The sequence below is a fragment of the Bufo gargarizans genome, chromosome 1, assembly GCF_014858855.1.
Source record: "Bufo gargarizans isolate SCDJY-AF-19 chromosome 1, ASM1485885v1, whole genome shotgun sequence".
NCBI lineage: Eukaryota > Metazoa > Chordata > Amphibia > Anura > Bufonidae > Bufo > Bufo gargarizans.
This window is the reverse complement of record NC_058080.1, coordinates 635196543-635212927: the sequence shown is the minus strand read 5'-3', so window position 1 is coordinate 635212927 and position 16385 is coordinate 635196543. Positions and strand designations below refer to the sequence as shown.

The following is a 16385-nucleotide window of genomic DNA, read 5'->3' as shown; positions in this document are numbered from 1 at the left end:
ATTAATGCTCCTTTAATTCAGTCGTTTGTTGGATGCCATCCCTCACAGCGCTGGAAAAAATCTAAACCGCTGCTAAATGAACAGATTGTACAGATACAGTATAAGCCCTGCACGCTATATAAGTATATTATGTAGACAATATCACAGGAGACATCTGTGTTGAGATCTTGGGAACAGTTTCTGTATGGAAATGATGCATATGGTCCACACACACCTCAGTGCTACTGTAAGAGGTTGCTCTCTCAATCAGGGCGGTGGCGACAGATTCATTTGCAGACAACAGGATTAAAGTCCAAATTGATGCTTTATTATGACACTCTGGCAATTTATAGGCAAACCCAGTTATAATTCACTAGGTACGGTGAAGATCCAGCACCACAAAACAAAAGCCAAACAAAATAAACTCCTGCCCATCTGGGCTCTAACTAATACAGATTCGTTTCTAGCTCACCTATTGATCCCAGGTCACACACAGAGACTCCGACGTCTCTAGCCAGCAAGAAAGCCAACTCCTTAGACTTCTTCCAGGCATAACACACTCAGCCTGGGATGTGCTTTTATTTCCCCCTAATGATCCAAGCTGGCTACATCTGGGGATCACTCAGACTAGAGGAAAATCTGCCCTGGAATGGGGCTGGACTGGGGAGGTCCCACTACCAAACCTATCTTCCCAGTCCAAATAAAATCCAACTGTCTCAACAACCTACACCTTGCTGAAACCACTTTATCTTTTCTGGATTTCACTTACCTCACCCAGTTGAGGAACTTTGGTGTGATATACACCCCTTTTTAAGACTTTTCCATACACTTTACCACAGCTACGTACATTGACGTCTATTTATACGGGGCAGGGCAAATGCACTGGAAAAGACAGATATCAAATTGTAGGAGGTTTGTTTGCAACTAGTGCTTACATATACGTTTCTAGTCTGTATCTGGTATGTGTGATGTCATTCTAGACCATGATACAAGCATGTGTGCCGTGTTTCATCTGCATTTTTTGTGAACCCATTGACTTCAATGGGTCTGTGGTACCCATTTTCAGGACAAGTCTAGGACATGTTATATCTACTTGCGGAACGGACATACAGATGCAGAAAGTACATAGCTCATCTGTGTGCTTTCCACATTTGTACGTCTGTTCTGCAAAATGCAGCCATGTACCCATTGAAAACAATTGGTCTGCAAATAAAATGTGGACGGCACACGGACCTCATCCGTATTTTGTGGATCCGCTTTTGAACCGGAAGACAGATACATTGATGTGCAGGAGCCCTTAGTGGGAGGTAACACCAGCCATGTTTGATGTGTGCCTAACGGAAAAAAAGGTTAAAGACCACCACTGGTCCAGGTCTTGGCAGTAAGGTGTATTGTAGAGCTGCTGCATGCAAGAAACAAAGCCATTACTGGAACCCTCACATTGGTAGCCCCATTCTACACTACAAAATGATTAGTGGCTTCCATTTCCTTCACTTTGGATTATCCAGTGGCGCATATAGATTTTGAAAAAGTCTCCTGATATGATGTCCTAACTAAAAATCTTTAACAGGTCAGGTGATATTTATAATATTGGTACAGTATTTTCTTATGTGGCAGATAGGCTTTTGAGATTTTGCAGCTTATGTTTATTTTTAATTTTACCTACTCTGCCCAAATTTTTTTTTATCCCATCGGGCAAAACACAGACAGAATTCAACAAATATATCTATAAGGGCTCAGGCACATGCCAGTGCTGTATTGCGGCCCACAAACAGCGGGTCTGCCATCTGCGGGCACCAGCCTTGTGCACCCTGCATCACAGAGACGGACCCATTCACTTGACTGGGTCCGCAATCTGCAAGGTCGGTGCAGAACGGAGGCACGAAACCTTATGGAAACACTACGGAGTGCTTCCATGGGGGTTTCTCTCTGTGCCTCCGCACCACAAAAATAGAACATGTTCTATTTTTTTGCGGTGTGGACGGATCACGGACCCATTCAAGTTGAATGGGTCCGGATCAGTCACGGCAGTAGCAGGGATGGTGCATGTGCATTTGGAACCGCGAATTGTAGCCCCCAATGCACAGAACGGCCAGACAACGTCCTTGTGAATGAGCCCTTAGACCTAGTAATATATACTAGGAAGTACTTGGTCCACATGAAGAAAAGAATCACTGGTATCACCAGGTCCATAAACATTCTATGACATGATTGGAATTAACTCAGCACCATGTTCTCCCTCCACCGAGATAGCAAAGATATTATTGAAAAGCAAATGAAAGTGGAGTAAAAGAATAAAAGATCCCTCCAAATAACCAACACCAACCATTCCAACCATCTCGGAATTGCCAAGTCCTGCACCCAAACCGTCCTGCAAGTCCACGCATAGGTGAGAGAGCAGGATTAGTGAAATGTCAAGTTGTCATTGTCACTCACTGAAAAGCAGCCAATGTAGAGATCTCAGAAAGGTGCATGTATACAGGAGCACTCGCTCATATTTGTGCTGGATACAGCATGCCAGTTACTTGTAGGAGACTAAAGCACATTTAAAGGGGTTATCCCACGAAAAAAAGGATTGTCATACAATGAATATGGCATTTCAAATGAATTATTATTGCAATATACATGCAATAAAAATATTGTACATTTTGTATGTACATTTTCCTCCCTGGTAGCGCCCCCTGCTGTTTATCTTTATGGTCCACCTTTCCCTGCATTCATAGGTAAACTAACATGTTCTGTAGCTTTTATCCTCCCCTCAGTGCAGGTCTAGTAACCTCAACCCCTTTCATTCGTTCATCCCTTCTTCTAAAACCACAGAAATATAGTTATATCCCTCGCCAGGCAGCGGAGAAGGGGATTATGGGGGTTTTGCATACTGTATGTATCTCTGGGGCTATATGTGAGGGACTATTTTCTATGCAGGGGAGGACGAAGTTAAAAAGCTATTTGCAGTGCATACTGGGAGATGCAGAATGTCTCATGTGAGCTGCTGCCTGCCCACAAAAAGGGAAGAAAGGTCTGCAGATAAGCAGATAACTGGATTAAAAAGAAGAAGTTTTACATTTTGTGGGAAAACCCCTTTAATATAAAAATAGCCCTTTCTTTCTGTACTCCTTAAAGATGGAGATTATACCAACCCCCTCGTTCTTTGCAGGGAATAACCAGACAATACTTACAGTGATGGATTTACTGGTTTTGGGGGTAAAGGATGCAAAGGCACCCTGTCCTTGCTGAAACCTGAGAAAAGCCTAGAATAAAGAGCTTTCTGAAGGCAGCCGGTGCGGCAGTCGCCAACCACATGCAGGAAGAAGGCCTCATGTGAATGACTCATTGCTTGATTTGCTCATGCACCCTGCACTGCAGCTCTATGAACATTCATATTATCCAGCCATCCACATAATTAGAATCGGCTGGGGCCCAGGTGATTAGCTCTCTAAGTAACATCAATCGGCCGATTTCAGCAGAATACGAGGTTGCACACTATGCTATCCATTTGTCACTGCGATCTAAGTGTCAAACTGGTCACCAACATAAGATTTTATAAGGCAAATGATAGTGAGACCTACAGAGTGGGCTGCGAGGGGTGCATTAGTGGTCCACACAATCTTTAGCAGAAAATCTCTTCTTACTCATTTCTACTTCAATAACTGCATTTCCTATTTTCCTTAATCGGCGTGAGGAGACTTACAGGTCATACATTATGACTTACGTCTGATTTCCACCATAATCCGAACCTCTCCCGGCTCCAAGACTTCTCCCGAGCTGCACCGGTTCCCTGGAATGCCCTACGACAAGAAATCTGGTTAAATCACAACATACACAGTTTTAAGCGCTCCCTAAAAACACATCTTTTTTAGGGTGGCCTATCACATCCCCTGATCTAACTCCTCTCCATATAGCCCATTTATAATCTCCTGAAGCTGATCCTCCACCACACCTATGCACCCAGAAGCACTTTGTATATTGGCTGCTGACCGGCTCATGCAGCTTTATATCTGCTCCCCTATTCTCCCAAGATGGCTGGACCATTGTACAAAACAAGCACTTCTACCTTTTGTGTCACCCCTATCTCCTCATAGATTGTAAGCTCCTGTGAGCAGGGCACTTATTCCTCCTGTTGTAATTATTGACTTGTCTGTTGCTCTGTTATTTATGACTGTTTGTATATAGAATATGTGGGCGCTATAGAAATAAATGTTATTATTATTATTATTATTATTATTATACATGCTCCTCTGGAGCTCTGTCTTTAATGCCACCTGATGTAAGGCAGCTATCCTATAAGTCAATGTTCGACCCTTTAAATAGGCCTTGACACATGGCTCAGATATTAAATAAGCCAGCATCTCATCTGCAGTCAGCTGTTTTGGGGTGATTGACCCCCCCTTCCCCCAAATCCTGACTTAGGCCTCTCATCCAGTTAAGCCAGTACTCTCTGCTCTGCACTGGGGGGCAATCACCCGCAGTCTTCAGATGAGATGTTGGCTTATTTAATATCCGAGTCCTGTCTCAAGGCCTTTTTAAAGCATTGAACAGCGACTGATAGAATAGCTGCCTTACATATGCTGGCATTAGAGGCTGAGCTTGCTAACAGCTCATTTGCATCCCTTTCTTCCTATTTTCAGAAAACATGAGTGAAAAAACACAAGTTAGAGGACAAAGAATGGCCTGATTGTCCAATATCCAGACACTATCCTCCCCTATACGGATGCAGAGAAATAGCTGGGGTTCCATTTGACATGACGTAAGGGGAGCAGGTCACTGCTGCGGCCAGTGATTGGCTGCAGAGGCGTCATGGAGAACAGTAGGGCAGAGAGCCGGTGTCTCCCTGCTCTACCTCAGGCTTCAACTGTATGGGTGTCCTGCAGATGCTGATAACCTTGACATGGGAGCTCGCCTCACCCCCCCGCTGAGCCCCACAATGCAAGTTTGCCTGGAGTTGCAACCCCTCCTGCACCTCTGCTAGCTATGCCTCTGACACAATGCACTCATTTTGTGAAAATAATGGCAACAAAACTGTGCAAACACTGCCTAAAGCTGACCATACACGTAAGGCCTCATGCACACGACCGTTTTTTTTTTTAAGGTCCGCAAAAATGGGGTCCGTGATCCGTGACCGTTTTTTCGTCCGTGGGTCTTCCTTGTTTTTTGGAGGATCCACGGACATGAAAAATGAAAAAAAAATCTAAGTCAAGTTTGCCATTGAAATGATAGGAAAAAACGGCCATGGATCACGGACACGGATGACAATCTTGTGTGCATCCGTGATTTTTCACGGACCCATTGACTTGAATGGGTCCGTGAACCGTTGGCCGTGAAAAAAATAGGACAGGTCATATTTTTTTCACGGCCAGGAAACACGGATCACGGATGCGGCTGCCAAACGGTGCATTTTCCGATTTTTCCACTGACCCATTGAAAGTCAATGGGTCCGCGAAAAAAAACGGAAAACGGCACAACGGCCACGGATGCACACAACGGTCGTGTGCATGAGGCCTTAATGTCGGACAAAACCCCAGATTTTGCAAGGAGCGACTGACTATCTAATGTGTCAGGGGAAGGAAGGATCAAGCTGTTGGATTTCATCATGTCTGGCAGTAGCTTATTCAGCTCTCCCCACTTAGAACACATGCATGCTCGGCTGACCTGAGTGCATATATAGAGGAGGTCGGGAGGAATAGCTGTTGGCCAAACCAGAATTCAGCTGACCGCTATCTAAGGGCTCATGCATATGAACGTATGTTTTTTCCCTTTCTGTTCCGTTTTTTTTTTACATGTCCGTATGCGGAACCATACATTTCCATACATTCCAATGGGTCTGCAAAAAAACTGAAATGACTCAACGTGCATTCCGTTTCTGTATGTCCACATGTCCGTTCCGCAAAAAGACAGAACATGTCCTATTCTTGTCCTTTTTGTGGACAAGGACAGGCATTGTTACAATAAATGGAACACGGATGTCACCTGCTTTTTTTGGGCGGATCAGTGTTTTGCGAACCGCAAAATACATACGGTCATGTGCATGAGCCCTAACATGTATGGTGGTAAAGCAAGGTTAGCAACCCTAGTATCCTAAGACTAAGCAACGGCGTGGCATGACCTTGCAGTAAGAGAAGGATCCTACTAGAATTTTTGGATACGAGGCTGTCTTCTTAGATTGATGCTACCGTATCTACTTTCTGTAGGATATGAAAGCCTACAGTGGATACAAATTTGCCACAACTTGTATAATTTCATTATATGTCTTGATCGCAGATGAAAAGCTCAAAAACGTATCAGGAAATCACTAAACATTATCTCGTAGATAAAACCACAGAACATAGTGGAGGGTTTGTAGATAAACCCACTAGGAGAACATATCAGACCATTACTATTGTCATTATCAGAAAGCTTTTTACTGTAAATGTCTACAAAACGCGCTATAAAGAAATGTCGGGTCAAACCCCTCGCCGCAGCACAATCAAGACAGGAAATGGAGTTCTATCAGATAAAGATAAGAATGCAGGAAGCAGGAGAGGACGGCTAACCTACAGCATATGATCCTGAGGGGACAGGCATGGATTTAGGGGACGATCACACAGAGCTTTTTTGGGGCACATTTTGTCACGGATTCTGTGCCAAAAATTTGAGCCAAAGATGCACGCAGTTTTTGCGGCTCAGATGCGGACCCATTCACTGGGGGCCGCAAAAGATGCAGACAGCACTCCGTGTGCTGTCCGCATCCGTTTCTCCGTTCCGTAGCACCGCAAAAAATATATAAAATGTCCTATTCTTGTCCGTTTTTGGCAATGTTACAATGGATCCGCAAAAAAAAAAAAACGGATAGCATACGGACTGCAAAGCACATACAGTCGTGTGCATGTGGTCATTGTAAGCCAAAACCAGGATTGGCGCCTCCACAGACATAAGGTATAAGGGCTCATGCACACGACCGTATGTATTTTGCAGTCCGCAAAAAATACGGATGACATCCGTGTGCATTCCATATTTTGCAGAACGGAACAACTGGCCCCTAATAGAACAGTCCTATCCTGTTCCATATGCGCATATTAAAAGGACATGTCCTATTTTTTGCGGATCGGAAATAGGGACATACGGAAATGGAATGCACACGGAGTAACTTCAGTTTTTTTTGCGGACCCATTGAAATAAAGGGTTCCATATGCGGTCCACAAAAAAGAAAACGGAATAGACACGGAAAGAAAATACGTTCGTGTGCATGAGCCCTAAGGGAAAGATCTGCTCCTGTTCGGTGTTTAGAGCCGCACTTGGTTTTGGCTCAAAATCACTGATGGAAATCACTGACCGAACACTGACTGTGTGAACGAGGCACTAAAAAGTTGCCTGTCCATTCTTGAGACAGATTCCGTGTGGAATCCACATCTAGAATTCCCATTGAAATCGGTGAGAAATTCCACATAAAAATACATGTCACAAATTTTTTTTGCAGCACAGAAAATACTCAGTGTGAACATATCCTTAAAATCTGTCTGACATTAAGGGGGCATTCACACGGCCGTAGTTTTGGACGGCATCTGACCCATGTTTTTTGCGACATTTGAATAGCTGACATGTAATGTACGGCTAGTCAATGGCCATAATAACTGATCTCTGGAAGTTAGGCCTCTTTCACACGGGCGTCATGTTTTTTGCCCAGATAAGGTGCAGGTGCTTTGCGGGAAAATGCGTGATTTTTCCGCGCGAGTGCAAAACATTGTAATGCGTTTTGCACGCGCGTGAGAAAAATCGGCATGTTTGGTACCCAAACCAGAACTTCTTCACAGAAGTTCGGGTTTGTGTTCGGTGTTGTGTAGATTGTATTATTTTCCCTTATAACATGGTTATAAGGGAAAATAATAGCATTATTAATACAGAATGCATAGTACAATAGAGCTGGAGGGGTTAAAAAAACCTCACCTTTAACTCACCTTAATCCACTTGATCACGCAGCCTGGCTTCTCTTCTGTCTTCTTCTTTGCTGTGCACAGGAATAGGACCTTTGATTACGTCACTGTGCTCATCACATGGTCCAATCACATGGTGCATCACCATGGTGAGGGACCATGTGATTGGATCATGTGATGTGACGTCACCACGGGTCCTTAGCCGGCAGCTCAACATTACAGAAGAAGACAGAGATCCGCAACTACGCAATCAAGTGGACTCGTGAGTTAATTATTATTTTTTTAACCCCTCCATCACTATTGTATTATTTTCCCTTATAACCATGTTATAAGGGAAAATAATACAGATCGGGTACCCAGCCCGATAGTCACCTAGCAACCATGCATGAAAATCGCACCGCATCCGCACTTGCTTGCGGATGCTTGCGATTTTCAAGTGGCCCCATTCACTTCTATGGGGCCTGCGTTGCGTGAAAAACGCAGAATATAGAGCTTGCTGCCATTTTCACGCAATGCACAAGTGATGCGTGAAAATCACCGCTCATGTGCACAGCCCCATAGAAATGAATGGGTCCGGATTCAGTGCGGGTGCAATGCGTGGAATACCCGCCCGTGTGAAAGGGGCCTTAGGGTGCTGAGCCTACCTTTTTTAAAAAAAATAAAAATTCTTCATGAGACAACCCTATAGGGGCCTTTACAATACAGCTTCTCTATTATATGTGTGAGGGGCCTTCAGATCTTCTTGGTTACAGGTACGAGGGAAATTTGAAAATCTCCTCTAGCTACACCACTCTCTGGATCCAGGTAAAAAAAGGAAAAAAGAGTCACTCTCATGAAGCCCCGTCAGCATACAGTAACATCAAAGTCTGCCGGCGTCCATAGCCTTCACCTTGTATCACACACTTGTAGACAGTGTTTCCCCATAGCAAGCAGCACAACACTGCCTGCAGTCATCACGACGTATTCTGACTGCACACAGACACATCAGGGAAAAGCACCGCCACTGCCCAAGGCAACCAGTCATGTGCCACTTTGGAACAATAAACCATTGGTCACCACTGGCCAATACTCCACTTTTCACCACAGGCCACTACTCCACTTTTCACCACTGGCCACTACTCCACTTTTCACCACAGGCCACTACTCCACTTTTCACCACAGGCCACTACTCCACTTTTCACCACAGGCCACTACTCCACTTTTCACCACAGGCCACTACTCCACTTTTCACCACAGGCCACTACTCAACTTTTCACCACAGGCCACTACTCCACTTTTCACCACAGGCCACTACTCAACTTTTCACCACAGGCCAATACTCCACTTTTCACCACTGGCCACTACTCCACTTTTCACTACTCCACTTTTCACCACAGGCCACTACTCCACTTTTCACCACAGGCCACTACTCCACTTTTCACCACAGGCCACTACTCCACTTTTCACCACAGGCCACTACTCCACTTTTCACCACAGGCCACTACTCCACTTTTCACCACAGGCCACTACTCCACTTTTCACCACTGGCCAATACTCCACTTTTCACCACAGGCCACTACTCCACTTTTCACCACTGGCCAATACCGGATTGGCCATAGACCTTACAGGGAAATCTCCCGGTGGGCCGATGCCCGGGGGCCTCCTGAGCCCTCCAGTGGAGGTTTTTGGGTATGTATTTTGTGCTGCTGGAAGTAATTTATGATGGACTGTGGTGTTTGGTTCTGTTGGGGTGGTATAATGTGCCACAATATGGTATTCCTGGTAATTGGTAATTCTCCCCCACTGTCTGTTTTATACTACTGAGGTCACAACAGGCAAACATTGTACCAGGCAAAAAACTCTGGGCAGCCATGTTGAACACAATGGGATAGATATACCGATGCTATTGTCCTAGTTTCTGTCAATAGTGCATTGAAAAGAATGGCGTTCGGGCTGAGCCGTGTTTACCAGGTCCTCCATGACTTTTTGCGAGATTTGTGTGGTGTTTAAAATAGTGGGTTTTGATGGCAAGTAGCACAATGTTTTTACCAAAATGAGCAGCCATTTTCTGCAGGAGTGGGCAGGGAACGAGGCCAGCTACAACCCAGCATGGCTCAGTAGATGCACCATATCCATCAGTGAGCGTTATTTATGCAAGTTTGTTCTCTTTCCAATAAGAAATGAGAGGTTGTCCCTCAAGCGCGGCGTTCTTTGGGCGCACCAAAGGAAGATATTCTCTGGGCCCAACTGTATCACCAATAAAGTCTTATAGGTTTTGATTCAAAGAAATAGATTCTAGTGGCAAGTTATTGGCCCCAAGGCAGCTCCAAATCATTTTTTCTCCTGGACCTTTTGGGCCCACTAGTATCAGAGCCTGGGACCACCAAAGGATCCTCTGGTGGGCCAGACCAATGCTGCTCCACCGCCACCAGATATAATCCTGTAAGCCAATAGCTCAGATTTACTAATCCTATAGATGGCGTAAGATTCGAAAGACCTGCACCAGATTTATCACAGAGGTCCAGGCTGGATGATAAATTTGGGTCAGGGATAGCCATTTTGAGCGGAGGAGCCGTATACGGTATGTACCGTGAGCGGAGGAGCTGTATACGGTATGTACCGTGAGCGGAGGAGCCGTATACGGTATGTACCGTGAGCGGAGGAGCTGTATACGGTATGTACCGTGAGCGGAGGAGCCGTATACGGTATGTACTGTGAGCGGAGGAGAGGTATGTACCGTGAGCGTAGGAGCCGTATACGGTATGTACTGTGAGCGGAGGAGCTGTATACGGTATGTACCGTGAGCGGAGGAGCCGTATACGGTATGTACCGTGAGCGGAGGAGCCGTATACGGTATGTACCGTGAGCGGAGGAGCCGTATACGGTATGTACCGTGAGCGGAGGAGAGGTATGTACCGTGAGCGTAGGAGCCGTATACGGTATGTACTGTGAGCGGAGGAGCCGTATACGGTATGTACTGTGAGCGGAGGAGCCGTATACGGTATGTACCGTGAGCGGAGGAGCCGTATACGGTATGTACTGAGAGCGGAGGAGCCGTATACGGTATGTACCGTGAGCGGAGGAGCCGTATACGGTATGTACCGTGAGCGGAGGAGCCGTATACGTTATGTACCGTGAGCGGAGGAGCCGTATACGGTATGTACCGTGAGCGGAGGAGCCGTATACGGTATGTACTGTGAGCGGAGGAGCAGTATACTGTATGTACTGTGAGCGGAGGAGCCGTATACGGTATGTACCGTGAGCGGAGGAGCCGTATACGGTATGTACTGTGAGCGGAGGAGCCGTATACGGTATGTACCGTGAGCGGAGGAGCCGTATACGGTATGTACCGTGAGCGGAGGAGCCGTATACGGTATGTACCGTGAGCGGAGGAGCCATATACGGTATGTACCGTGAGCGGAGGAGCCGTATACGGTATGTACTGTGAGCGGAGGAGCAGTATACTGTATGTACTGTGAGCGGAGGAGCCGTATACGGTATGTACCGTGAGCGGAGGAGCCGTATACGGTATGTACTGTGAGCGGAGGAGCCGTATACGGTATGTACCGTGAGCGGAGGAGCCGTATACTGTATGTACTGTGAGCGGAGGAGCCGTATACGGTATGTACCGTGAGCGGAGGAGCCGTATACGGTATGTACTGTGCATGAGCCCTTCACTATTGTGGTGTAATGTGCGCCCCATTGCGGTATGTGGTACTGGGGGAGGCAATTCGCGCTGTACTGTGATATAATGTGTTATGTATCTACACGTGTGTGTATAAAATACTGTACTTTTTTAAGGTGGGGGTGGCAGCATATACCTTGAGGCCCTTCTGAGACGCTGGCAGAGCCCCACAGGCTGTCTCCATGAGTACACATCCAGCGCCCCTGTCATGGAGCCCAGGACAGCAGCCATGTGTGTGCCGGCCCCGGGGAGGGGTGAGGGCGGGCTGTCATGGAGGGTGGGAGGGGAGAGGACGTGTGCGGCACAAACACCCCCTCCCCCGCCCGTCCCAGCGCTGACACGGGGCTCCCGCACCTGATGGCCAGGCTCTAGCTGCAGCCGCTTCTACACGGGGACAGGTGACAGGACGAGCCATGGACGCCGCATCCACCGGTGAGTGTCACATGTCATGTCCTCCCCCCAGGGTGCTGCGTGTTGACAAACAGTCCTGCCCCTCATCATGGCCGCACGCCGGTCCCCAGTGTAAGCCCTGGAGATGACATGGTGTGGGCAGCCTGTGCCCCGTGCATGGTGGCCTGCCCAGGACTGTGGGGAGCCTCTGAAGGTCACACACAGGGGGGCACATGAGGGGCGATGCCCCCAGGGAGAGCCCTGACCTTCTACCCTGGCATGTGGATGCTGGGCTGCATGGTAGAAAGTCTGGTTGTGCCCACTTGCCCATGAAATCAGTGCCCAGCGCCCCCATACACAAAGCTCATGGTCCTCATTGTTATTATCTTCTGATGGGACGCGGTCCTCAGGCATGGTCATTGTAGAAGTGGATGGCTTTTTAGGTATCAGTAGGGCGATCAGTCTTTTTAGCAAAGGACCACAATTCTCCTCAAAACGCTTATTGAGGAACGGAAGTGACAATCGCGTGTCGTCGGGTTATCAGGACCAGGTAAGTGTGGACTTGTGATGAACGAAGTTGTGTTTTCAAGTTTGGCGTTTGGGTTAAGAATTCCGTTATGGATTCCACTACCACGGACCATAACTATTCTATGACGGCACGCACCACAGAACCCTCTATGGCCAGTATAGCCTTCTATTATCACGGAATGCCTCTTATAGGCTTCTGTGGTGCTTGCCGTCATAGAATTCCGTTATGGTCCGTGGTAGCGGAATCCATTACGGAATTGTTAAATAACCCGAACCTGTATGCCAAGTTCGGTCATCGCTAATGTAGACGCCCTGGATCACAAGAAGGACATCAAAGGGGCTGTTTGGGTTCAGAGCTGGACCCGGGTATATCCCGTCCTTCACCCCTCCGGCCTCATGCTCCATGCTCTCCCTTGCTCTCCCTGTATCGCTCAGGGCAAGTTTTTTTTTTTGTTTACATTAGGGTACTTTCACACCTGCGTTAAAAGTTTCCGTTATTGAGTTCCGTCCTAGGGGCTCAATACCGGAAAAAACACATCAGTTTTATCCCAGTGCATTCTGAATGGAGAGCAATCCGATCACTAAGCATCAGGATTAGTGTTGAGCGAACTTGTGTTTTAAGTTCGGCCTCTAAAGTTCGGGTTCGGGTTATCGAAGAATCGTGTTATGGATTCCGCTACCACAGACCATAACTTATGGTCCGTGGTAGCGGAATCTGTAACGCGATTCTTCGATAAACCGAATTTTAGACGCCGAACTTAAAACACAAGTTCGCTCAACACTAATCAGGATGTCTTCAGTTCAGCCAAAATTCCGGAACTCTTGCCTGATTGCCGGATCCGGCATTCATTTCCATTGAACTGTATTAATGTCGGATCCGTTACCAAGTGTTCCGGAAAACTGGATCCGGTTTAACGGTCTGCGCATGCGCAGACCTTTTAAAAGTGTACAAAAAATATATATAAATCCCTCTAAGGCTAATGTGAAAGTACCCTTACACTGCTAGGCGGAGGCTTCCACCTAGCTGCGCTGCCGGTGAGGTCACCGTTTTACAGGCTAGCGCAGCGCTAAAGCCCGCCCATTAGTGCCGGTGAGGTCACCAGGCTCGCTGCTGGGCGGAAGCCGCCACCTTGCAATCACCATGGAGAGCCTGGTACGTCGCCGGAGCTCCATAAAATGCCTTTGCGCTGCGCTCAGGGCAAGGGAGAGCATCGGAGCATGAAGGGGTATAGATGGGGGTATGTCCAGGTTCGGCTCTGAACCTGGTCAATCCCTTTAAAGGGTTGTCTCACTTCAACAAATGGCATTTATCGTGTTCTTTCAGCCATGGTGACATTTCATGGCCTGACAGCCCCCACACAAGTCAAGGGGGCCGTTTTTCACAACTGTTGTGTGAATACAGGCTTATACAGTGTCCGAAGCCAGTTCCCACCATTTTTTTATTATATAGCAGACTATGCTTTCCTAAGCAGTGAAATGGTTATATACATTGACCAGTGTCCGGCCTGTGGACAAGTTTTAGGCCCATTGCACACGGGCGTCATGGATTTTGTCCAGATGCGTTGTGGGTGCATTGCGGGAAACCCGCGCAAGTGCACACACAATTTCAGTCTTGATGCGTTTTGCACACACGTGATAAAAAAAACTGAATGTGGTACCCAGACCCGAATCCGGACTTCTTCACTGAAGTTTGGGTTAGGTGTTCTGTAGATTGTATTATTTTCCCTTATAACATGGTTATAAGGGAAAATAATAGCATTCTGAATACAGAATGCTAAGTAAAATGTCCCTCGAGGGTTAAAAAATAATAAAAAATGACTCACCTCATCCACTTGATCGCGCAGCCGCCGCCGTCGTCTTTCTTCTTGCAGGACCTGCAAAAGGACCTGCGCTGACGTCAGCGCAGGTCCTGCAAGAAGAAAAAAGAAGACGATAACGGCTGCGCGATCAAGTGGATGAGGTGAGTAATTTTTCATTATTTTTTAACCCTCGAGGGAAATTTCACTTAGCATTCTGTATTAAAGAATGCTATTTTCCATTATAACCATGTTATAATGGAAAATAATAAAGTGAATGGACCTCATCCCTATTTATTATCATCTCCTTAGCAACCATCCGAGAAAATCGCATTGCATCCGCACTTGCTTGCGAATGCAATGCGATTTTCACGCAGCCCCATTCACTTCTATGGGACCTGCGTTGCGTGAAAAACGCAGAATATAGAACATGCGCCGATTTTCACGCAACGTACAGATGATGCGTGAAAAACATTGCTCATGTACACAGCCCCATTGAAATGAATGGGTCCGGACTCAGTGCGGGTGCAATGCGGTCACGTCACGCATTGCACCCGCGCGGACGGAAAACTTGCCCGTGTAAAACCTTACATGTACACTGTGAGATTTCATGGCACAAGCACAAAACTTGTGCAAGACAAGCGCAACGTGAACTTGCCATAGATGGAGCCCTTCTTTGAATAAGATTTGCAGGAATCAATGCACATGCTGACAAAATAACCCCTATACGGTGGACGGAGCTGCTGGAGGCTCTGCCCGCTGTGTAGTGGCGGTGCCCGGGTACTGCAGCTGTCGTACGTTGGCGCCTTCCATCCACATTATAGTTCCAGCACCGGCGGCTGCCTGAAAGAACTAATTGCTGGTGGTGCTGGATGTTGGGCTGTATATTGTTTTGATGATAAAACGTAGCTTTCATTTTCTATTAAAAGAAAAAACTATGTCCAAAGATAAAAATATACAAATATGTTCTATGTTTTTTTTTGCTGGGTCGCGGAACGGAAACACAGATGCTGACAGTACACAGTGTGCTGTCTGCATATTTTGCGGCCCCATTGAAATGCATGTACACCAAAAATATGGTCTTGTGAATGCCCTCTATACAGATACAGAACGCATCCAGCATATGAATGTGTGAATCCAGCCTAAGGCTCCATTCACACGTCCGCAACGTGTTTTGCGGCTACACGGAGCCGCGGATCCGCAAAACACGGAAAGCGACAATGTGCGTTCCGCATTTTGCGGACCGCACATTGCCGGCACTAATAGAATATGCCTGTTCTTGTCCACAATTGCGGACAAGAATAGGACATGTTCTATTTTTTTGCAAAACGGAAGTGCGGATCCTCAATTCCGTGTCCGGGCAGCACATCGTGCTGCCTCATAGGAATGAATGGGTCCGCAATTCCGTTCCGCAAAATGCAGAACTAAATTGCGGACATGTGAATGGAGCCTAAGGCCTCTCACATGTCACTGAATCACAGACAGCCCATGTATCCATTGATTTTAATGTGTTACTTCACACATCCTTGTTTTTCCACTGACCTGGAGCACTGATGGTCTTATCACGGACATGTGAATATTGCGTGATTTCATCCTCATTGCATTTCAGATTGTGACTCTTCAGATTGAGGTTCAAGGCAGGGCCACGCGTCTGGAGTCTGGATCTCTGTGTCTTGCAGTTGACACTATTGACCTTACAGATGACATTTAAAACCTAGCTCTGCTCCAATTTCCTAAACTCATCTGGAAAGATGGACGTTTTCCTGTGATTAGTGATGAGCGCGGAGGTCAGTTTCTCTTTCAGACAATTTTGATAAAACAAGACTTGTTTGCCGCTGTATGGTAGTGTATCCAAGCCTGAGGTACAGTACTGACCCATGGGCTCCTATAGCTGCTGTATGGTAGTGTATCCAAGCCTGAGGTACAGTACTGACCCATGGGTTCCTATAGCCGCTGTATGGTAGTGTATCCAAGCCTGAGGTACAGTACTGACCCGTGGGCTCCTATAGCTGCTCTACGGTAGTGTATCCAAGCCTGAGGTACAGTACTGACCCATGGGCTCCTATAGCCACTGTATGGTAGTGTATCCAAGCCTGCGGTACAGTACTGGCCCGTGAGCTC

General features: G+C 46.8%; 1 protein-coding gene and 1 long non-coding RNA gene across 2 annotated transcripts in view; one reads left to right on the top strand and one right to left on the bottom strand.

The window, feature by feature from the left end:
- Positions 1–834: 834 nt before the first annotated feature.
- Positions 835–11742, bottom strand: LOC122935557. Its single transcript, XR_006388796.1, has 3 exons — positions 11687–11742; positions 3692–3767; positions 835–861 (listed from the first exon to the last, which is right to left on the bottom strand). It is a non-coding gene; the product is annotated as an uncharacterized LOC122935557 (long non-coding RNA).
- Positions 11743–11831: 89 nt separating this feature from the next.
- The window catches only part of LOC122924659 (leucyl and cystinyl aminopeptidase), a 106253-nt gene continuing 101699 nt past the window's right edge, over positions 11832–16385 (top strand). The window contains 1 exon segment of the mRNA XM_044275979.1: positions 11832–11982. Coding sequence (XP_044131914.1) covers positions 11964–11982 — 19 coding nt within the window. The 5' untranslated portion in view covers positions 11832–11963.